This window comes from Peromyscus californicus, unplaced genomic scaffold, assembly GCF_007827085.1.
Source record: "Peromyscus californicus insignis strain IS unplaced genomic scaffold, ASM782708v3 Scaffold_5__1_contigs__length_169319896, whole genome shotgun sequence".
Taxonomy (NCBI): Eukaryota; Metazoa; Chordata; class Mammalia; order Rodentia; family Cricetidae; genus Peromyscus; species Peromyscus californicus.
In genome coordinates, this window is record NW_026294573.1 from 56,779,963 (window position 1) to 56,804,845 (window position 24,883).

General features: G+C 39.3%; 1 protein-coding gene and 1 pseudogene across 7 annotated transcripts in view; one reads left to right on the forward strand and one right to left on the reverse strand.

Moving 5' to 3' along the window:
* Positions 1 to 3,086: 3,086 nt before the first annotated feature.
* On the reverse strand, positions 3,087 to 9,928 carry LOC128096993 (TIP41-like protein; annotated as a pseudogene).
* Positions 9,875 to 24,883, forward strand: part of Mysm1 (Myb like, SWIRM and MPN domains 1) — a 41,222-nt gene continuing 26,213 nt past the window's right edge. For 4 of the 7 annotated variants that reach the window (XM_052715259.1, XM_052715261.1, XM_052715265.1 and 1 more), the window contains exons 1-6: positions 9,878 to 9,988; positions 14,435 to 14,510; positions 16,037 to 16,107; positions 18,664 to 18,741; positions 20,695 to 20,773; positions 22,912 to 23,010. In XM_052715259.1, the coding sequence (XP_052571219.1) occupies positions 9,927 to 9,988; positions 14,435 to 14,510; positions 16,037 to 16,107; positions 18,664 to 18,741; positions 20,695 to 20,773; positions 22,912 to 23,010 (465 nt within the window). In that variant the 5' untranslated portion in view covers positions 9,878 to 9,926. Of the gene's footprint in view, positions 9,989 to 10,023; positions 10,558 to 14,434; positions 14,511 to 15,851; positions 15,932 to 16,036; positions 16,108 to 18,663; positions 18,742 to 20,694; positions 20,774 to 22,911; positions 23,011 to 24,883 lie in introns of those variants that run through there. The other 3 variants (XM_052715263.1, XM_052715264.1, XM_052715266.1) reach the window with 3 other exon arrangements.

The following is a 24,883-nucleotide window of genomic DNA, read 5'->3' on the forward strand; positions in this document are numbered from 1 at the left end:
ATATAGAAAGGGTGCTTCTTAGACAAGCAAAGGACATTAAGCTAGGTTTTGTACACAGGCAGTCTGTCAGATGTACAATACAGAAATGGAAGCCAGCACAAACTCACATTGATATGAAAGAGTCCTTTAACATAGCACAGAATGAGTTCTTTACCTAAACATAGATGTTTACTTTTTGCCTCCCTTTATTTTTTCTTTTTCTCTTTTATTGAAAATATTTTTTCCTCACATGATGTATCCTGATTAGTTTTCCCTTCTTCTACTCCTCCCAGCTCCTCGCTGACTCCCTTCACATCCAGATCCACCTCCTCTCTGTTGCTCACTAGAAAATAAACAGGCTTCTAAAAGATAACAATTAAATGGTATAAAATATAATAAGATAAAATTAAAACTAACACATTGGAATTGGACAAAACAAATAAACAAAAGAGTCCATGAAAAAGGACAAGAAACAGAGATCCACTCATTCACACACTCAGGAATGCCATAGAAACACTAAACTGGAAACTATAATATATGTGCAAAGGACCTGTAGGGTAAAAACAGAGAAGAAAAAATACAGAGATAAAATAAAAAATAATAAGATATTTTAAAACAAGGAACCTACAAAGATGCTGTTGAATTCATTTTCTGTTGGCCATCTACTGCTAGACATGCAGCTTACCCTTCAGAATAGTTTGTTTCCCCAGTGAGACTCCCTTGGAAGAAACTATATTTCATTTGCAAGTAGTTATCAATTGGAAATAGCGTCTGGGTTAGGGATGGATGTGTGTCCACTTCTCTTTTCAGCTCTGGGATGCCATTTTCATTTTGACTGTTTAAAATTCTGGCAAAATATAACATAAAGTTTATTGTCTATACCAGTTATAAGCACATGTTGAGTAACATTCAGTACATTCCTGACAAGAGTCATTGCAACCACCCATCTACAGAATTCTCTTCATCTTATAATGCTGAAGGTTTATATTCACAAAACACTAGCTCTGCATTTCTCTCGCCCTCGACCTCTCAGAATCACAATCTTTCTTTCTCTCGGAATGTGAGAGCACTAGAAACCCACAGGGGTAGACTCTCACAATACCTTAACTGGTTTGTTTCACTTTACATAATGAACTTACCCCATTGAACATAATGAGATAAGCCAGTTACAAAAGGACAGCACTAGAGAGTCTTCCCCTTTAACACTGAGTAATACTGTATTGCATCTGTATTCCACAGTTCCCTTTTCTGTGTACTCATTAGTGGACGTTTGGATTGCCTCTATTTCTTGAATATTATGAATAATGATGCTGTGAAAATATCTGAAATTTCTGCTTTCAAGTTTTTGAATATTTATATTCAGAAGTTGAATTGCTGGATCATATAGTAATTTGTTTCTAATTTTCTTGAAGGTCAGTCATACTGCTTTCTGTAATGGTGCCATCACTTCATAGTCCCAGCAACAGTTCACAAGTGCTCCAATGTCTCTATATCCTATCAAATATCGGTTATTGTCTATTTTTTTCTAGTGGCCATCCTAAGGTGTCAATTCTCCATCTTTTATTGATTATAAAATACATTTCTAGGGGACTAGAGAGATGGCTTAGTGTGTAAAAGCAATTGCTTCTCATCTTGCTGAGCATCATTCAATCCACAGGACCCACACGGTGAAAAAAAAAAAAAACTGCTTTCCCAAGTTGTCCTCTAACCACCACAAGGGAGCATGTGCATGTCACAAACACACACACACACACACACACACACACACACACACACACATACACTTAATATAAACTAATATTTTAATTTTAGTTTTTAAAAATAGGCCTTAATCTTCCCTGTTGAGTAATGTGACAAAATTTATATGTGCCCACTATATAACAGACATTGTGCTAGATAATGTAGATTCAAAGAAAACAAGACTGCCTTCCAGTTTTATGATGTTTACAATAATGGGACAGACAAATAAGTCAACCAATAAAACAGTGACACTTTACACACAGCGTAAGAAAAAGATGGGGCACACAGGAAGGAATCCTAAACTCCAAGAGAATAGGCACAGGGAATGAGAGACTGGGTATAGAGTCCAGGCAGAACATTTTGATTTTGGTCCATGGATAACTAATAAGCAACTATATAACAAACCTATGTAAACCTCAACATTCCTCACTGCTCACTGATAACAATATTCAGTAAGTATCTAAGAGATGAGTAAATTATCAAATGATGTTACCTCTGGGAGACACTTTTTTTTTTGGAGCCATAATTCCTTATTATTTATTCTCCTCTTACAAAAGACACTTGGACAAATAAATATAAAATGGTATATGTCATATTTAGAACGGCCAAAGACACATTTTTTGGTATTCCTCATCAGAGCACACTAATAAAATCTTCAGAAGTGCACTCATCTTTCCCACCACCCACTTTTTTGTTTGTTTGTTTTTGTTTTTTTAAAGTCAATTCTTTTAATTCTCCACAATTTTAACAATGAATTATCAAAATAAGTAATCTAATACTACTCAGAGACAAAGACATTTAAATGAAAAGTTTTAAAAATACATGTGTGTACAAACACACACAATATGATGTTGCCCAGAAACTCAAACTAATAAATAATACAAGATTAATTTTCTAGGTGACACGTCACAACTCTCCAGAAGTGCGAATAAACACCAGAAAGTCCAAAGCCAAGAGCCAATACAGTACATCAACATGCAGTCAGAATCTTATCAAAAGTCACAGGCATCAGGATTCAGTGATGGAATTTACAATTCAGTCTCTTCACAGGAGAAAACAATGCCTCATGATGGATGCAGATCATGATCCCTCCTGAGACACATACACATCACTGCTGCTGAGGTCACAATCTGTGATAATTTAGGAATCCAAATTTAGCTCCAAAGCATATATTTCCTGTAGGAATTTGAAGATAGACAGTGTAAATGGAAGTTGAGTGGAACCTGCCTGCAACGATCTTTTATTTTCCTTTAAGGCTACAGAAAATCTGAGCATAAGCAAGGAAATTAATTATCATAATAAAAGTATCCCAACAGATAGCCAAGGTGTCTGTCAGGTTCCAAATGGAGAGTATGCTGTGTCACATTCTATTCCGAGGGTGTGTTTTGTGAGTCCTCGCGGTTAGGATCAATTCTTTCTGGAAATATTAGCTTCTCACAAATTGCCTCCTTGATTGGTAAATACTGTGATATTTTGTTAGATTCCATGAAGAGGGAAGGTGGAATATGCATTAAATTAGCAAATTTGCTCTCTCATGATGTATATTCTCGTAACATGTAGGTCTTGTCAGTCTCATGGTAAAGCCTTGTGTCATTCATTCTGATAAGCAACCCATGAATTCTCAAGAAAAACCGCAATAGCAGAAAAAAGCTGGAAGGCATTACTCTGATTTTCACACGCAGACTGGAAACTCCATGATCATGTAATTCATCTTCAAACAGGAGAACTTCTTCAAAAAATTTAATCTGTTCTCTGGCTTTCAATTTCCCTGTATCTATATGATCTGTTGTAGGGACAACCTTTAACTTAAGAGATTCTCCAAGTAACATTCCTTTATAATCTGTTGTATAGGTCCAATCATATGGTTTAATAACTTCTTTGGAGTGTTCACCCTCCATCCTACTTTCCTGCTACTCTTCAGCACAGGCATCTTTAAGCATTCCTTGGTAGTTGTTTACACATCTGAGTGCATCTGTAGCATTGAACTCAATTCCAAAGCCAGAGCCATGCTGGATCCTTAGAACGTTTTCTCCAGACATCGTTTCAGGGAGGGATTGTAGTGGGTAGCCATTCCAGCTTTGATCTGGAAGTTCCAACCCCCATAGGGGCTTCGGTAACTGTCACGCCTACAAGGCGGGGCTGAGAGAGGACCCTGAAGACCGGAGATCCGAGAATGCGCTGGCTTTCTTGGTTCCTGGACCCTGGATGCTGGAGGTAGACTGTGCAGAGTTCTCCAGAGAACAAACACAGCCAGACTGCGCTACAAAATAAACCTCCCTTTTTCTTTTCCTTTTTTTTTTTTTTTTTTTTTTGGTTTTTCGAGACAGGGTTTCTCTGTGTAGCTTTGCTCCTTTCCTGGATCTCGCTCTGTAGACCAAGCTGGCCTCTAACTCACAGAGATCCGCCTGGCTCTACCTCCCGAGTGCTGGGATTACAAGCATGTGCCATCGCTCAGCCGTTAAAGGCTAGGCTCACAACCAAAAATAAATCTCCCTTTTAACTACGTGGAGTTGCCTTAATAATTTCACCAATAAGAGATGGCATATGCAATTCATCAGCTAACTTCTCCACATCCGCAGACTTCATGATGTGGGTCCTGGTGCCTGCTCTGGAAGCCGTGGATCATCATGGCAGAGCTGGAGCGGCAGGGCCACTCGGAGCAAGTGCCGGCCGCACTGTGACCGAGACACTTTTTAAAAAAAATCATTTAATCATTTTCATTTTAGAGATGAAGAAACAGAAACACGTAGAGACTGAGCTGCTTTCCTGATGTGACACAAACATGGGTCATGTGTCGACAGAGGAACAGGGAGAAATTATAGTATCGAACAGCACAGTGAGCATTTGTTTTATGCCTGCCCAGTATCCTTTCTCTCTTCTCTAAATATACAGCCTCTTTTCGGTTTAAGGATCATCATTCCTCCTTAGTGCATGTGGTCCTAATGGAACTGAATCCTCTTGGGCTCAAAATTGTCACGTGACCCAAGTCTGTCTGCGCCCATTCACCTGGAGCTATTCCTGACGCTGGGGATTGCAGAGAAGAAAAGGTTTAAGTCAGAATGATGCTATTGGTTCTCAAGACTCTATGATGTAATGAAAAGATAATAAGTTTCCTTTCTTTGGGTAAATTGCTTAACTGTTCTGAGCTTCAGTTAACACATCTGTAAAGAAATAATTCCTGCCTCAGAGAAATGTTGTCTGGCTGTAAAGAAATGAATGTAAAACGCTTGGCACGCAGTAGGAACTCATTAATGCTGGCTCCTTTTATTCTCTTCCAACTAATGTCAGATGGATGTATCATTATTATAATTAAAATGTAAGAAGAACAATGGCAAACATTCCTCACAACATATTGAAAACAGCATTTTCAGTAGCTACCTTATGTGATTTCAGGGAATTGGAGAGGGGGAAAGAAAAGAAAATGCAGCTTAATTTCCTGGAAAAACTGAAGCCATATCTAATGCTTGCCAAGTGTAGTCCATAACTCTTTGTCTGCATTCATCTATTTTATCACCTCTATAGATAAAGTGAGCTTCCTCTCTGCTCTTAAGCTATTGCATTTTTAAGATAGGAACTCTTTTAAATCTCTGGCAATCATCTAGCAGACAGTTCCACTCATAAGGAAATAATATTAGAGCAATTGTATGACACTTTCTGTTTTTAAAGCACTTTAAAATACAAACCAATTAGCATAAATGCTAACATGCCAGAATCTATGAATTAAAGTTGCAATTATACTTTGCTTTTCAATACAAACACAGCTATCTTTTTTTCATTCACTAGAAGTAGGTTGAAACAAGACATAAACAAGCTGTCTGTCCAATGGGGTCAAAAGTACTATAGCTTGAAAAATGAAATGGGGACTTTATTGATTAAACATTCCTCTAGCAAAATCCATGAAGGTTTATAGGTTGGTGTCCCCGATAACATTGTTTTAGAACCCACAAAGGAAGCAGGACATTGGTGCTTACATAAAAAGATGTGCATACTCATCATAAGATTCCAATCCTCAAAATATACTCTTTATTAATTTCTAGATTTAAATACCTCAAATTAGAAAATTCATCCACTTGTTATTTAAATCAAATGGCAAAATATCAAGTGACATAGTATTGCAAAATATCTCCTCTTTCTACTGTACTATGGACATATAACACAGCAAGCAGCCTGGGAAAGGCTGGAGCTGGAGTGTCAGCTCTGGAACTTGTTAGCCCTGTAACAGTAACTCTCAGGATTTTTTTCCTCATTCCTAAATGGAGGCTGGGTATTAGTCAGGGTTCTCTAAATGAATAAAACTGATTGTGTGTGTGTGTGTGTGTGTGTGTGTGTGTGTGTGTGTGTGTGTGTGTGTGTGTATTCTAATAAACCTTCAGGCTATGGTCTGGGTAGTCCGACCATGGCTGTCTCTTAATGGAAGGTCCAAAACTTGGTGATTGTTCAGTCTGTGAGACTGCCTGTCTCAGCAGTCCCAATCTGGTGCTGCAGTTCCAGAGGATTCCTAGGGAGTGGGTGGTCTTCAGTCTATGTTGGAATCCTGAAGAACTAGATTCTAGTACTAGTGGAGGAATGCTTCAGCAGCAGGATAGCCAGCCAGAGTGAGCGCAAAAAGCAAAAGCTTTCTTTTTCCATGTCCTTTTGTGTGGACTGCCACCAGAAAGTGTGGCCCAGATTTAGGGGAGGTCTTCCTATCTCAGATAATCCAATTAAGTAAACCCCTCACAGGCATGGCCAACTGCTCAGGTTTTAGTTGATTCCAGATGTGGTCAAATTGATAATGTTCTCCCTCAACTTTATACATTGATGTCATATATTTCATGAATCTCATACTTCATTAGTTGTCATCACCATCATCATTGCCGCCGCCGCCGCCGCCACCACCACCACCACCATCATCATCACTTCTATTACTAGACCAGACTGACCTTTATCCTCCCACCTCCATCTCTGTAACACTGGAATATATTACCACGCCTGGCCTACTTTTTTAACAGTTAATAATCTTAGATTTAAATACTAAGGAAAAGTTTGCTTATGGAGCTATAGAGATGACTCAGGCAGTAAAGGGCCTGCTGCTCAATTTGAGGACCTGAGTTCAGATCCCCAGGTGAAAAGTGGAGTTTTGTGGAATGTGCCTAGCTTGGGGAAGCAGAGACATTAACTTGCTGGCCAGCTAGTCTTGCTGGATGGGTGAGCTACAGGTTCAGTGAGAGATTCTGTATCAAAACACAGGTAGAAACTGATAGAGAAAGATATTTGACATTTACTTCTGGCCACTGTAAAGTGCGTACACTTATGCTGACATGTGTACATACAAAGATATAAGCATTTATATAGCTCCCCAGCACATACACAGAGTCTTACATATGTATCCTGTGTTCCTCGTTTTTTTATGTAGTCCCAGTTTTATCTCATATAACTTCCTTCTTCTTGAAGGATGTTGCTTAATAATTTTTGATCTTCCATATTTTGTATATGTTCCGAAAATTTTTGTTGGGGACCGTGGTGCATGCCTATAATGCATGCACTCTGGTGACAAAGGCAAGAGAATTCTGAGTTCATGGCAAGTCTGAGCTACAAAGCAAGCTTTACCTCAAAACAAAACAAAACAAAACAAAAGACTAGTTCTCATTTTTGGAAAGGTGGTTTACTAGAAATAGATCTTTAGGTTGACTAGTCTTTGTCTACTAGTTTTGAGTAATTTTATTACAACTGACCTTAGTACAGTATCATTTGCTTGTGGAGTTTCCCTGAATCTATTAATTATATTCCTCAAAATAGGAAATACCTTCAGTCATTATCTTCTTAAATGTTTTACTGATCGCTTTTCCAGAGATTCTAATTACTTATATAGCAAGATGTTCAAAGTTGCTCATTGGACAGCTCAGTGATTCCTTGCCCATTTTTATTTTTTTATTTCTGTCACTCTGTGTATTTCATTTGGATGGTTTATTTTGTTATATGGTCAAGTTCACTGATTCTTTCTTTAGAAATATCTGCTCTTCCATTAGTCCCATAAAATGTGTTCTTCATCTCTGGAAATATACTTTCCATTTCCAAAGATCAATGTCATCCTTTTTATATTTGCTATGTCTCTACCTTTTAAACACAGAGTATACTTATAATCAGTGTTTTAATGTTCTGGCTTAGGGATTCTCACATGTCAGTTCTAGCATAGGGACGCTCACATGGAAATGTCCTACGAATAGCAACTCCCTTAACATCTGTGTCAGAACCAAATGGATTTCAATGGATCACCATTTCCTTTCTATGACTTTTATTTTCTTACTTTGAATGTCTAGCTATTGGATGCCAGACATTGTAACTTTACCTTGATATGACTAAATACTTTTTATTCCTTTACTTCTGCATAGTGTTTGAAGGTGATAATGCAGTTAAGCTACCTGGAAACAGTTTATCCTTTCAGGTTTTGTGTTTGTTTGCTGGGCAGCGTCAAAGCAAATGCCTATTGACCCACAGCTATTGGGCTTTACTACCTAGGCCATATCCTTCATATTGTCTTCCCCATGAATGATGAGGATTTCTGGTCTGTGCTGCAGTCTTGCTGTCTTGCATGGGTGTGGTCCTTGAAACTTGGCTGGTGTGATGAGGGAATGAAGACAAGACAGGAACTAAAGAAATAACAGACATATACACAAAAAAGCTGGGGTCAGGTAGGCTGAGCACACTCTGATGGCCTGACACAAACTTCACCCACAACACAGAGACCACAGTGCAGAATCTCAGCACCATTATTATGTACAGCACAGGGGCATGAGTAAGCTAGTCTCTATGAGGTCTCTGCAGGGAAGCAGTCTCAGGCTGTAAACACCCAGGAGGAAGAAGCTACACTTGCTAGTTTTTGCCCACTGTGGTCAATTGTTCATAGACACTCATACCTGGACCACAGGAAAGCTTTGCCATTCTGAACCTGACCCCTACTGGGATGGCTGCTCCATGGTTCTGAGGCACTGGGTACTTGATATGGCTGTACACATAACAATACACATTCACTTGGGATTTCAATCACTCTGTACACATTCAGTCAAGGCTTCCTCAGCTTCTCACACGGTGCAATGAAAATAGGCACCATTCCTGATCCTGCCTGAGTAGTAGGTACTGCAATATTCGCTGATATTTTTTTTCTTGGTTCTTTTTAACTTGAGTTAGAGACTAATGTCTTCATTTTGCATTTCCCAAGTTAAATTCAGTAGACATCTCTAAATGCCTATTCTGTGCCAGGTGAGCTGTTAGCATTGGTTACTGGATAAGTCCTTTGATAACAGGTAAACAAACAAAACAAAACTACAAAAAATATAGCTCCAGGTTGTCTTGAGGTTAAACCTCACACTGTTCGGTTCCTGAGCACCGGGCACTCGTTTTACACACTTCTTTCCCCATCTCTTGCCACCATACTCTCAGACTGAGGTGTGAAATAGCCTACTTTATCGACTCGCTCAGCATTTATTAAGTTCCTACTATGTGTGAGACACCATGCTGAATGCTGACAGTGTAAGGACTACCAGACAGGCTTTGTCCTTAAGGAAGTCACAGTCCAATAGCGGAGAAAACCGTGAACCAAGGATTCTAACTATATGCAAGATTCTAAGGCAGAGAAATACATAGAGGTGGTATCGAATTTCTTGGGAAACCTTAAGTTCTTTGCTTCCCAGCAATGATTTGTATACGGTGAGCACTCTGAGGACAGAGTTCACGAGGCTAGTCTTCCTAGCTCTATGCTTGGACAATCACGTCAACTTTCTGAGCCTGTTTCTTTATCGGTGACATAAAACCCATAAAACCTGCACCTATCCCACTGGGTGATTTTAAGAATTCACTGTGGGGGGCGAGTGAATACGAGTGTGTGTGTGTAAATAGAACCAGAGGCAATCGCTGCCACACGCACAAAGCAGGGTCTCTCGTCCGAATGGAAAGATACCTGCTGTGAGTAATCTCAAATAACACGTGAGAGAAGTGAGATACCCCAGTGTCCAGGGACCTGGACGGGAACTGAGGGTGGAAGGGTGTCGGCCGGGGGGCGGGGGGGGGGGGAGTTTTTCACAGTAAATCCCCCCGGGTCTCTCCGGCCAGCGGCTTTCCCCGGAAACCCCGCCTCTCTAGCCGCGCGCGCAACACTGCAGGCCCCGCCCCCGGCGCCGGCTCGCTGCATCTCGCGGGATCTCGCGAATACGCCCGGGTCAGATGCAGTCATGGAGGTGGAGGAGGCGGATGTGGATGTGGAAGGAGATGTGGTGGCGGCTGCACAGCCGGGGTGAGGCGCGGAGCGGGGTCCTGCGGGCCGGGCGGTGCTAGGCGAGGGCCGGTGGATACGGTCTCCGGGTCCGCGTGGACGGCGTCGGGACTCGGGCTGCCCCTGGCCGGAAGTCGGCAGGGTCTGCGGGTCGGGGCGTGGCCTGAGCGCCGGGACCAGACTGTTTTTCTCTGCTTCCCGGAATGCGGTGGACGTGTTCCCATTCGGATTCCTTCCTGCATGCGCTCTGTCTCGGGCCCCTCACTGCAACTGGAACACGGGCGTCTAGTCCCCAGGACCTGACTTCATAGACACTTGGTTCTGCGTCCGCAAGCGACCTTGGTCAAGGCGTTTGATTTCCTTCTTCGCAGAGAAAAGTTGTGAAAACTTGCGGAACGGCAGCTTAATTCGGGGGGGGGGGGTGTCCAGATTTTATAGCGGGACAATTCAGGTTTTCCTTCTGCATTTCTCTTCCTGTTCACTGTCATTGTGACCGTGGTCAAGGCATTTGAGCCTCTGCTCGCTTGCTTGGAAACCAAGAATCTGTTGTGAGCCTCGATGAAGTAATTGTGAAAGATGCTTTAGCCTGTGTAAGATGCTCGACATTGTTCTTTACTGTTTTAGGGATAATACAGTGAAGATCCAGTGAGCGATGTTGTTAAATACCAGTGCCTGTAGGACGGGCAGTGTGATTTTAAACTGAACCTGCTTTGACACCTTGCTTTAGCAGTAAGAATTATCCCTCCTTTTAAGTAATGGGAGCCAAAGTGGCAACTCAGGTAGAAGCCAGACGACCTGAGCTGTAAATGCAGCCAGTTACATTACTTGTAACTTGTCAGCAACTTCATTAGAACACTGTTGAACTGTGTGCTATTACTAATATTGGCTTATTTGGGGCCTGTATAGTGGCAGTCTCATAAAATTCGTCTGACAGGAGAGCTGCTCGACTGTATATAGAGTACCAGTCCTCCTCCCCATGAGGTACCATAATAAGGAACGTTTATGAATTCTTACAACGGTGGTAATAACGTGAGGGGTAGTTAAGTTCATTTGATTTTTTTTTCTCTGAAGTTCTTCAGCAGAACAGTTCAAAAGCTATTGCGGGTAGCCCGAGATAACAACAGTTCTTTACATTGGTGTACTTATTCAGTCTTAAACAAGTGCTTGTGAGTTTGAGGTTTTTAAGTAAGTCAGTAAGGCTTGTTAAGTCAGTGAGCCAAGTGGGCAAGGACAGTTGTTTGGAATTCATGAAGGAACGATTCAGGCAGCATTACCTGAGAGCATTGGCTCTATGCCATTTTCATAGGTTTATCTTAACTTTTCTGGCTGTGTTTAGTTTTTCTCCCTTTTTCTTGTTGTACCATTTTCTTGACAAGAGTCTACTGGTGGCATTTGTAATGTTAACCTTATGTGTTAGGTCTCAAACCCAGGACAAATGGCTGAGGTGCCCATTGACATTAGCTGGGCAGTGGTGGTACATGCCTTTAATCCCAGCACCCAGGAGGCAGAGGCAGGTGGATCTCTGTGAGTTCGAGGCCAGCCTGGTCTACAGAGTGTGTTCCAGGACAGCCAGGACTGTTACACAATGAAACTCTGTCTCGAAAAAAGGAAAAAACAAACAAACAAAAAACCCAAAAACCCAGAACTCTGCCAGGTTCTCCTAGCATCCCTCAGTCCTTACCTGTTACAAGTTATGGCTGGCATACCCTGGGCCCTACCCTAAACTTCTCCAGCCCTAGGACTGGACTTCTCTTCCCCCAGCTCTTCCCTTTATAATCCAGCCATTTTGGTTACTTGGTCCTTTTGGTCTACCCTTTACTCTCTTGGTTGGCGGCTCCTCTCCCTTCTCTTTGTCTCCACACATGGTTCCACTTGGGGTCAAGTTCACTCTGACTCTGCCAAATGTTTCAACCTCTGCCCATGCTCTCCCTTTTATCTACAATAAACTTTCTCCTCCACCATACCTAGGAGCAGTCATGTCCTTCCTTTTTTTTTCCCCTCATTCACCATGCATGCAGGGTTATGAAGGTTCCTGATGTCAGCCACTGCTTAAGGAGCATTATTGACGGAATGGTGCCCTATAATGCTGGAGTTAGAATGATCTTGAATTGAGTGTGACTGGTGCCCCTTAAGGTGTGGTATTACAGGGGACAATAGCATTTAAGGAGCTCTTGAGGATTAATTTGAAACATAATGCTTTTAAACGCATACTGAAAGCTAGGTACAAAAATGAAACATTGCATTTTGGTTTTCCTTCAACTATTATTTCTTTTCATCTTCCTCTTCTGTATGCTTTTAGAGACCTTGTTGTTGAAAGGTGTTTTTCCATAAGTCTTGTGCTCTCTGCCATACCTAGTGGTATCTCTGAGCCTGGCATCTCTCCTGACTTAATTTCTTTTAAGTTGATTTGCTCTCTGCCATTCTGATATAGAAAGAAAGATACAGTTCCTTAAATTCCACCTAATACTTGCTTTCCCTAATCCTTTACTGAGCCACCTCTCCCTCTGAGCTTCAGATCAGGACTCTAATTGGAAGCCACTAGCATGTGTGTGTCTTACAAATACCTCAGCATCACTTTATTGACTCCCCTCTTTAAGGTCTGTCTCTCAGCGGTCCCTGTTCAATACATGGCAGCAGCATCTAGTCACTGTCAAGGCACAGAGCTGAACTTCCTCCCTTTTCTGTCACCCCGTGTTCGACTCCCCATCTGGTCAGGTCAGTTATTAAAGACCCATTGGTAGTTAAGTATCCTCTCAAACAACACTTTTCTTGCTCATACTGCTTTTTCGTTGCTGTGTTTCTGTGGTATTTTTATAATTATTTCCTCTTCCACTATTTTTCTTGGTCCCCTTTCTCCCCTAAAGTTAAGTCTTTGGTACATCCAAATTTGATTATGTTATTACCTTCAGTTTCCAATTGGTTTTAAGGTAAAGGTTTTTTGTTTGTTTATTTTTTTTTATTGTGTCATCTTGTTTTGTTTGAGACAGATTCTCATATAGCTCAGGCTGGCCTTGCTTTGTATTGGACTGACTCCTGTTCCTCCTGCCTCTACCTCCTAAGTTCTGGGATTACAGTTAAGTACTACCATAGTTTTGTGGTAAAGTATTCATTCCTTAACTATTACAGACCTCTAGTCCATTACCTACCTGCCTTGTTTACTCATTCATTCAACTGTTGATTACATTCTGTATGTCACCCCCTGGGTATACATAGCAATGTGAAAACGAAGTCCCTGCTGTCATAAAAGTAGAACAGACCATAAACCTTATGTGTGTGTTTGATGGAGATAAATGGACAAGGGTGAAGGAAGATGATCCTGATGGCTTGCCAGCTTTTTCTTGTGCAATGACCTAGTAAGGCTCTTAAGGTGTGAAACTGTGGGCCTGTGGAACAGAGAGTGGAAACAGTGAAAGAAAGGGGGCAGACTGGATTGGGTTGTAAAGAAAAAGGAGCAAACTTAGATTTCTGGCTTGGACCGCTAGGGAGATTGAGGTTTCGGGGGCAAGAGAGGAAACTGGAAGCCTGGCAGACTTGGGAGGAAAGGTTGTTTTAAGCTTACTCATGTAAAGGAGATTCAGATAGGTGTTCAGATGCATATATCACAGTGTTGTGTTGTTAATCCTCACTGTGGTATATTGTGAAAAGATTTCTGCAGTCAACTGGAAATGATAGGCCCACCTCTTGCACTCTTGGCAGACCTAGTTGTTTGTACAAAGGTTTTCTTCTGCGGACACAGTCATAGAAGCCTTTATTAGTCTCCTTGGACTCACGGTTGACATGAGTTTAAAGCTGTTCACTATCAACAGTTGAGAGAATGCTTTCAGTTCATAGAGTAAGTGTCTTAGCACTAGGTTAGGTCAGGAAAAGTCAGTAACTTCACTAGGAAACATAAATTTAATGTTTGCCTTTGGTGTGTTTGAATTTGATTGTATCGTACCTTGAGACCCTCCAAAACCTGACTGTTCAGTCTTGCAAGTGAAACATATATTGTACTTATTATTTCAATGGAAAAAAATGACAGAATTAGTAAACTTTGATCTCTCATGGATCCAGAAACTTCCAAATCAAATTACTTTTAAAATTAAGTTGTTACTAAATTCCTTCAGTACTTTTTATTTTGCTTCGTACATCTAGTTTTATTTTGTTTTTTCTTCATTTTGAGGGTGGTGAGGTTTGTGGCTTTGATATTTCTCAAAGATTTAGCTATAGTTTGTGTGTGCATACGTACACTCGATCAACCAAAACTCAAATGGTAGCTGTTGGCCTCAGCACGTTGGCTGTTGTGCTGCATCCTAGTTTTCCCCTCACAGGCTTACAAGGCAAAGCAGGTACGTTGTAGTGTTCAGTCTTTGTTAAGGAGAGAAGGCATTTGCTTAGCATCAACAACTGGCTGGCCCCTGTGCTGTGTGAGTTATAGCCGTAAATGAACATAATATCACTCTTCTATTAATTTTTGTATTACTACAGAAATGAGGAAAATACAGCATCAGTTTTTCACGATCACTATCTTGATTCGACATGGAGAAGGGAGAATGGCTGTCTTGTAAGTACGCTAAGTCAGCTGACTTCACACTGCTGCTCGTTGCCCAGAGTGCCTCTTTTCCTTTTTTAGCTAAGTCTGATTCTCCACAATCGCAGAGGTAGTATATGGAAACACTTCGTTTAACAGTAGAGGAACTTTTTTTCAACTATTAAAACAAATGATCTCTTGAGAAATTTAGAAATTTAGATCGAGTTTGATTTAGGTGTAGATCTTTACCATTCCTCACATTTGTCAACTTTGATTTCCTCAAGTGAAAGATGGGCATAATCACAGAGCTCACGGCTTCATTTAGCAGTAACTGCATACTCACCATACCAGACAGTAGGATGGGTTAACACTCAAATTGTCGTCAAGATAGCTGTGACTTTGCTCTCATGGAGTCTATAGACAAAATGGGAGTCTGGCAATAAATAGGCAGACAAACCATGTAGACTGTGAAAGAAATAAGCACTGTTGACTGAGGTTAGTAGGGTGGGAAAATACTTGAGGAAAAGTCAATAAAGGACCAAGGAGGTGACATTTAAGTTGAAATGTAACAAATGGATAAATGAATTACAAAAAACTAACATGCCAGGCAGAAGGAATAGTGAGTGCAAAAGCACTTACTTATGCTTATGGGTTTAAATTTTGTTTAGCCAAGACATCATTAAAACATTTCTATAACTTTCAGTACAGACTAGTGGATTCATTTTTGTCAAATATGCTTTGGATGCTGTGGTAAAGGAAAGACTAGGGGGAAGCAAGAGTAGAAGCAGAGGGACTGATTAGGAACTGCTTGCAATAATCCAGGCAAGCTTTTAGATAGTGGCTTGGTCTTGTATGTTCCAGAGGAGGTGTAATTAGACAAGTTTAAATTAGAGTTTAAAGGTAGAGCTGTTTAGTAGATTGCGTGTGGGAATGGAAGAGAAAGGGAAGAATCCATAATGACTCCTAGCTCTTTAAGTGGTTGACAGTGCTCTTTGCAAAGTTGGAAAGGCAGGTGAAGACAGGTGATACTGAATTCTGTTTGGAATATGTTTCATTTGAGAAGCCAGTTAGACATTCAAAGGGAGATCTTGTGTGGGTAGTGACCATAATGGTCTGGAGCTTAAAGAAGGGATAGGAGTTAAAAATTTTGTAACTTTGAGAATTGAAATGAGTATGATCACTTACTCAGGGTGTGGCTTAGGAAAAACAGAATTGAGTTTGGGAAACAGATTAAGTGTTCAGCAAAATGCCTGAAGCCTAGGAGTTCTTTTGTGCATGGCAGCCATTATTACTGCTTACAAGTAAGGGTATGAGCCTTGGAATCCAACAGGCTTTAATGTGAGGTTTCTTCTCTTCCACTTAAAATGCCACCAGTGCTGCAGATGCCTCTGTGGACTATGTATGCCTGTCTCAGAGTGATTGTGGAAGTCAAAATGTGGCTGTGTGCTCATTCAGTGAGTTGTAGCTGTTATCATTTATATTATTTCACTCAACGAAATAAGATAACTTTTTAAGTAATGAAATATATAGTTATACATTCCATTGTTTCTTTTAAATAGCCTTGGACTCTGGATAGCACCATCAGTGATGAGAACAGAGCCGTCATTGAGAAAATGCTGTTGGAAGAAGAGTATCCTTCATCGTTATGAGAAGAGTAAAGGTTTCAGGGTTAAAAATGCATGAGTGCAAACATTACAGAAGAAGCCTCTGTAATTACTAGATGACTGTTTGGCCACAGACTTCAGTTGTGTAATTTCATGTCACTTATCGATGCAAAAGGGAGCATCTTTTACTGCTGCATCTGAGACTGACACAGTGTTTTTGTTGTCAGCCACGTCTGCATGTAGAGTGTACATATTGCATAGAAATGGTAAAATATTTAAGCCAGAACCTTAATTCTAAGCTTCCATTTTCAAAGTAATAAAAGCTAAAACTCAGAGATACTTATCTGTGTGAGGCACACAATTAGAACATGTGCAAATTTTCACATTGTACTCTGCAGTTTACAGATGTTATATGAGAGGAATTTTAAATGAAAAACACAAAGTATAATTGATCCCCCACCCCAGAGGTTGTAGGTCTTTATCTATGGCTCAGGAGCTGACTGCTTATCCTGATTGACTTCAGTTTAACTTCTTTAGACTCAGTTTTCTTATGGCAAATGAGAGGACATCAGTAATTTCAGTAAATCAGTAATTTCTGATTTTCTGGCTTTTAAATATTACTAATGAATAGTGGCTTATTTTTAACTTTTCCATATGCATTTTATGGATATCTGTCCACTATTATTGTTGTTGTCATTATTTATGTGTGTCTTTTTGTTTACATGTATGTCTGTGAACCTCTTGTGTTCCTTGTGCCTGTGGAGACCATAAGGTGACCAGATCTCCTAGAACTGGAGTTAGAGTTGAGAGCTGCCACAGGGTGCTGGAATTGAACTCCGGTCTTCTGGAATAGCAGTTGGTGTTCTTTAATTGCTGAACCATCTCTCCAGCCCTCTCTGTCCACTGCTTAATCCAGAGTTTCTGTTGTTTTATTCCCAACTGCTTCTGTTAATTTAAGAATGTTTTCTTTATCTTTAATTGCCGTTGGTTAGCCCCTTACTCTGTAACTCTCCCCAGATATTGCCTAGATTACTTTTTTTAAATGAGCAGCACATATAATCTCCAATTTCCTAGTAGCCTCATTTAAAATAAAATAAATGAATTTTTATATCATAGAATTTTTAAAAACATATCTTTTTAAAAATATTAGCTTATATGAAAACATTGTTTTTTTTGTGTGTGATGTGTGTGTGTGCATGCACACGCACGCGCACAGACACATGTTTGTATGTGCATGTATGTGCACAGCCCAGAGGTTGACTTCAGGTGTTTTCTTTATTCACTCTCCAAATTATTTTTTGAGGCGAGGATTCCTATGAACCTGAAGCTCACTGATGTGACTAGCTAGCTTGTCAGAGGCTCTAGGGATCCACCCGTGTCTGCCTCCTAGTACTGGGATTGTATGTGCACAAAACGACTGCACCTAGCTTTTTCCGTGGATCCTAGGGATCCTTGTTAGATACTTATGATCATATAGCAGACACTGATTGAGCCATGTCCCCATTCCCAAATGAAAACATCATTAATATTTCATACTAAGTTTTTGGAATCCATGATACATTTTATTTTAGCATTATATCTCAGTTAATGCTAGTTGTATTCCAGATGATTGATCCACACATTTGACTAGTAGCCACAATATTGAACAGTGCAATTCTAGATTATCGAACACTCAAGTAGTCACTTGTTTACTTCCTGATGTAGAAACAAGAGTTAAACATAAGCATTTAGACTCTTAATATATTTTAGAGGATAAGGAGAATCTCTAGTACATAGCCTAACATGACATGTAATTGATATTTGCTAAATAAAGAATAGTGCAGACTTAGAGAACAGTTTTTGTTGTTGTTGTTGTTAAGGTTTACTTGTTTATTTAAAGTTTTTTTCATTTTAGATATTGCCCACTGTTCCCCCTTCCTCCCCTTCTCCCACTCCCTCCCACCTTCCCCTATCCCACCCCTACCCACTCCTCATAGCGGGTAAGGCCTCCCTTGGGTAATCAACATAGGCTGACATACAAAGTTGGGGCAGGCCCAAGCCCCTCACCCCTGCATCAAGACTGAGTAAGGCATGGCACCATAGGGAATGGGCTCTAAAAAAGCCAGTTTGTGTACTCAGGATGAGTCCTAGTCCAATTGCCAGGAGACTCTAGCAGCTAGTTCCAGCAATGCTGAGGGGGCCGTTTCTTGGCAAAATTGATGTTTGTATTAGCGTGTAGATGAATCCTGAACTCTTTACTGTGACTTTTAAAAATATGGAAACAATGATTCCCAAATTAGCCAGCACAACAAATTCATCTATTTTACTATTCATATTTTAGAAAAGAAAAAAATAGAGCTACTTTTCTTAGCCACTTGTGGTAGAGAAGAGAAGGGAAACCAGCATTGCTGTGGTGCAGGCATTGTGTTTTGTGTTTTGATATGTGATCATTCCTACAGGTAACATGTAAAGCATGGACTCACAGCACTAGGCAAGCTTCAAGAAGAATAGGTTTTGATTACATCTGAATGTGTTCACCAGTCTGCCTACTTGATATATAAGAATTATGACTTTAATATAAGGTTTCCTTAATAATTACATAGGTATTATTTGTCTAATAAATCACTTCCAGGAAAATTCCGGGTTAATCAAAAGGAAGATGATAAAAAATGCACAAACAGGTAAAATCAGTTATAGTACTGTTAAAAGTTTTGAATTGAAGATTTAGGAACTTCTTCACAAGCTTCCTATTTTTTTTTCTTGTGCAGTCTGCAGAAAACAGCAAAAATCATGTATTATTTTCTTTTTTTTTTTTGGTTTTTCGAGACAGGGTTTCTCTGTGTAGCTTTGCGCCTTTCCTGGGACTCACTTGGTAGCCCAGGCTGGCCTTGAACTCAAAGAGATCCGCCTGGCTCTGCCTCCCGAGTGCTGGGATTAAAGGCGTGCGCCACCACCGCCCGGCTTATTTTCTATTTTTAAAGCCTTTTTAAAAATAAAAATCCTTTTTACTTTTAATTACGTGTGTTCACTTGTGTCCCTGCGTGGTTATGGGTGTGTGCGTGCAGGTGCCGTGGAAAGCAGAGGTGTCAGGTCCATTGGAGCTGGAGTTACAGGCAAGTGTAGCCTGGTAGGAGGGTAAGCAATTGAATACTGTTAACTACTGAGCCATCTCTACAGCCCCTTTAAAACCTTTTTAGATCACTTAAAAATTACAAGAAAATTCTTAACAGTTAGATATAGTCAATGGGAAAGCCTTCTTGATTCAAAGGACAGGATTTTTCTTTTAAAGATGTTTTTGGCACAGATGTTAGAATACATACTTTTTTTTTTTTTTTTTTCGAGACAGGGTTTCTCTGTGTAGCTTTGCGCCTTTCCTGGAACTCGCTTTGGAGACCAGGCTGGCCTCGAACTCACAGAGATCCGCCTGGCTCTGCCTCCCGAGTGCTGGGATTAAAGGCGTGCGCCACCACCGCCCGGCTAGAATACATACTTTTATGCCATCATTTATTTGCCAGAATTTTTTTTTTTTTAAATGTCTATCAACAGTTCGTTCTATCATAAAGATACATTACTAATTGACTTGATTTCTGTTCTGTCTGATAATTTTAAATTTGTTACATACAATTTCATTTACATCTGTGACTTCTGAAAATTACCTAGTAAAATTGGGCTGAGCATACTGGTTCATGCCTATAATCCCAGTAGTTGGAAGGCAGAATCAGAATCCACAAGTTCAAGACCAGCTTGAACATAGTGAGTTCTAAGCCAACTAAGACTATATAGCAACATCCTGTCTCAAAGGATTCTAGATCTAGATTCTAGATTCTTTTTAATCGGAAAAATGGTCATTATTTATAAACATAAGTTTGAGCACTGACAGACTTTGGCTTTTATATTTTGCTACATAAAGTGAAGTTAGTGAGAGGATTGGGTGCTTGATGAAATTGGAGAACTTCCTTAGTATGCTTTAATTTCATGTGATACAGAATTTAAAAGCAATAAATGTGATGCCATATTTTTATGATTTAAAATCTTAGGCTTTGGGAATATATTAATGGCTGCTCTCCGTTTTCAGTCTGAGGAGGCCTACTTGTTAACCAGAGAGACTTCCTTTGATGTCTTTTAGTGCTGTCCTCACTCAGATGCAAGGATTATATTGTTCGTGTGTGTGTGTGTGTGTGTGTGTGTGTGTGTGTGTGTGTGTGTGTGTGTTTATATATATTATTTCAGTCTCATTCTGGTAGAGATAAGGAACAGGTAAACTACTGTCCAGGGACCAGCTGCAGTAGCTGCCTCCTTCCCCTCCTTTTCTAGTAGACTAGAAGTCTTGGTTTTAGCCAAGTGACTGTAACAGTGGTTCTCAACCTGTGGGTTGCAGCCCATTGGAGGTTCCAACAGCCCTTTCACAAGGATCACCTACGACCAACAGAAAACACATATTGTTACGCTTCATAACAGAATAGCAATGAAAATAGTTTTATGGTTGGGGGGAGTCACCACAACATGAGCAACTGTATTAAAGGATTGCAGCATTAGGAAGGTTGAGAACTACTTGTCTATAACCTTTAGCTGCATAAATACAGAATGTTCCATTTCAGATTTTTTTTTTTTTCAATTCCTCTTTTTTCTTTCAGAGTACATTCTCCTACAAAACAAGCCAGTTATTCAGTAAAGTGGACAGTACAGGAAAAAGAACTGTTTGAACAAGGACTGGTAAGTAGAGAATATTTTAACTTAAGGTAAAACTATTCTAGAAGCAAAATTTAAAAAAAAAAAAACTTTGTGTATTTGCAATAGGAGATAGCTGAAGTCTTTCTTTTTCATTCAACTATTTAGCATTGTGCATAATCCACATTTTTTAGAACATAATATTTGAAGACCAGAAACATTTTTATGTATGAATGTATCACTGAAATCTTTTTAAAAGTATAAGTTATAAAGAATAAAAAGTATGTGTGTGATTCAAATACTAAAAATACGTCATAACATGACGAAATGTTTAATAAAATAACCATTAATTTTTAAAGTATCAAGAGTAGGTTGTATATTTTCATTTAGCGTACATGTGGCTCAATTATACTAAATTTGATTTTGAGATTGTATGTAAATTATATAGGTAGTATATGATATGTATAGAACATTTGAATAAATGAATTATTTACATACAAATTATGAGAAGTAAAATATGTTGGTATTTTTCTAGTCAGTAGCATGGCAGCTGTGTATTACAGTGTTTTAATACAAATACATAAACTCATCGGGAGGTTTTCTTCCTCTTTCCTATACAATGATAGTTATGTTGGCTTTTTTCCTGTTGTCTGACAATCTAATTAACAATTTATTTAGGATGGATAACTTTGATGTTTGCTCTTTATCAAAGACTAAATATGCATATGCTCATATTTGCAAGTTCATAGTTTGTGAACTTAAGATTCTGCTTTTGTTTTTATTGTTGGCATTAGTGATGGTTATAGGGACCCATTTGTGTGTTCAGAACTCACACTTAACCTAAAGTTATTGGGTAATAAGTCTCGCTCTCGTTTCCGAGGTAATCAGTTAGCTCTTCTCTGTATATCCTTCTAGGAGTGTTTGGTCCATATGTAAGCAGATGAGAAGTTATTTATATAAATGCATAGAAATTTGTACACAGTAAGATAATTTAAACAATGATTTCCTACAGAAGAAAATGCTTTGATTTATTGGACAACTGTTATGTTGCCCACTTTTACTCATTGATACAGTTTCAGACTTGTGAGGGAATGTGGTGGTGCTGATGGTGAAGGAAGATTTTATTCTTTCTGTTTCTTTAGTGTGGGGCTATATCTTTACTGCACTTTGAAACTGGTAGATATTTTCTATGTTCCTCTTGCTAGTTCGTCTTTCATTTTCTTAGTGTTCAAACCCTGTTGTCCCAAAAGATCTCAATTTATCGAGGTCCCTCCTGTCTCTAAATGTGTTTCATGATACCAAGTCATTGGCCTTCATTCTACAGTAAAAAGAACTTATTCTTCAGTTAGTTAATACAAGCTAGGTGTTACTCTTAAATAAGTTATAACAGTTTTCTCAGAAGTACTTTGAGTTTTAACATATTGCCCATCTGGATAACAGAAATAAGTGCATAAATGAAGCTCTACCATCTGGGTCAGATCTTTAAAGATATTTTACTACCACAAGATATGGCTACATCCACAAGATATGTAGATGAGTCTGAGGAGGTTTTTCTAGGTTGTATTTAGTTGTTTTTTGTTTTGTTTTTGTTTTGCTTTTCATGGTTTTAAGAATTCTAAAAAAGGCAGGTGTTGATCTACTGTGGGAAATATCTTGTGTTAGTGAAGATTTATGTGCTAAATAAGGTTTAGACTTGGTGTCTAAATGTCCACCGTATGTCTAGAATTGTGTATTTTCTCTTTTGCACATGAAATCTCCATGGGAACGCCCAGGGTGTGGCATAGCCTTTGGCTCCAGAAGGGAGTCCTTGGTCTACTTCATCTGTCATTGAATTTTGAAAGTCATTGCACTGTGTACCCTCATTTTACTGTATACCCAGTATAGAATGTTTGCTCTAGGATACTTAAAAGGTATTGTAGAGTATAAAGTCTGAATTTAAAAGTTGCAATTAGTGTAGAATGTGTCCAGTTGATTTTGTAAGAAAAAATTTTAAAATGTCACCTACCTCTCTTTTGGGCTGTTGTAAGTCATTTTGTTTAGTTTTCGGAACTCTAGAGTCAAAGAAACATGGGCTTTGATTTTTAAGAGCATAGTCTAATAAATCGGGTTTCATTTTGTGGCTACTGTTTGAAATATTACTGAGTATGGACTCCAAAGCAAGTTTGTTTCCATTTTGATAACAGGCTAAATTTGGCCGAAGGTGGACCAAAATCGCAACACTAGTTGAAAGTCGCACAGTTTTACAAGTGAAGAGTTACGCCAGACAGTACTTTAAAAATAAGGTAAGCAGACTACAGATATCCTAAATAATAATAATAAAGTTTTGGATGAAGTTAGTAAGAACAAATACTCAATATAGACAGTAAGTATAGTCTGGATTGTTTTGGTTTGGGGTTTTTTTGGGTTTTGTTTGCTCAATATAGACAGTAAGTATAGCCTGGATTGTTTGGGTTTGGGGTTTTTTTGGGTTTTGCTTGTTTGTTTGTTTTTTGTTGTTTTTGATACAGGATCTTACTATGTAGCCCCAGCTGGCCTAGAACAATATGACAGTCATCCTGAATGCTGAGATGTAGGCATGCATCATCACCTCCATCTAAGTAGTCTTATTGTTAATACTTTTTATAGCTAAAGTAGTTTATACTTACAACATGTAAGAGTTTTGGATCTTTAAAAAATGGATTATGTTTATTTTATGTGTGTATGTGACCGTGCATTTGTGCCATGGCAGGAGTGTGGAGGTCAGAGGACAACTTGGGAATAGGTTCTCGTCTTTCACCATGTGGGTACTAGTGATTGAACTCACTTTGTCAAGCTTGGCTTACCCAGTAAGTCCTCTGTCTGGCCCAGTGGATTGTTGGTTTGTTTATTTGCTTTTTGTTTTTTAATTTTTAAAAAGTTTGGAGCAGCCATGTCCTAGCTGCAGCTCATGATGGGTGACTAAGAATGAAGCTGAGCACATTGTAGCTGATGGTGCATATTGTCATGCTCCAGCACCTCTTCAGTGTTCTGAATGTTGCTGTGTTAAACAGGAGAGTAGTTTTCCTTCCAGTCTTTAAAGCCAATCGTATTCCTAAGAGGCAGTGGTTAGCAACCTAACACTTCTTCTAGAAAATACCTATTCTTCTATAAATATTTGTGCTGTAGAAGAAACCTGTGGAAATGTTTAGAGTTTAAGGGGTATAAATGTTAACACAGAGTTATGAAATCTGTCTAAAAACAGATTGTTTTAGTTCTTGTTGTTACAAGAACTGTCTGAAAATCTTAATAACTTGTTCAGAAAGCAGTTATGATCTAGTTCCTTAATTTTTCAAATAATTTGTTCTGTATTTAGCTGTGTACATTTAAAAAAAATTAGGATACTTTATTTTATATGTACGGGTATTTTGCTTACATGTATGTGTGTAGACCACAGTGTCTACAGTGCCCGCGGAGGCCAGAAGAGGGAGGGCATTGGATTCTCTAACTGGAGTTACAGGATAGCTGTGAGCTTCCATATGGGTTCTGGAAAGCAATCCTGGGTCCTCTAGAAAAGCAGCCAGTACTCTTTAACTGCCGAGCCTTCTCTCCAGCCCCAGTTGTATTGTTTTGATATTTAGAATTTATAACTGTGTTTATTTGAGATCTGGGAGCATAATTATGTGATATTTGGAAATGCCTTAAATGAGATTTTTTTTCTAAAGTAAACAATGTGCTCTACTAGGTGTGCTTTCTTCAATATAGCAAAAAATTGCAATCATCCCAGTTGTCTATCACCAGATGATTGAATAATGGAACTTGGGATGTGTGTGTGTGTGTGTGTGTGTGTGTGTGTGTGTGTGTGTGTGTGCGCGCGCGCAATAGAATAGTATCCAGCTTTAAAGAAAAACGAAATTATAAAATTCATAGGAAGATGGATAGACTTAGAATGTATATGTAGTATTAAGTAAAACCATACTATCTCAGAAAGACAAAAACTGGGTATTCTCTCATATGTGGGATCTAGTCAGTAATATATGTATATATGTTAGCAAATGTATGCATGCGTGCAGTATAACATGTTGAAAAGAGCACAAGGAAGGCTAAATATTAGGGGATGAGTATGGACTGAGTGCGGGTGATGGATATAATGTATGAAAGAGGATATAAAGTTAATTGCTACCAGACAGTGGTGGCATA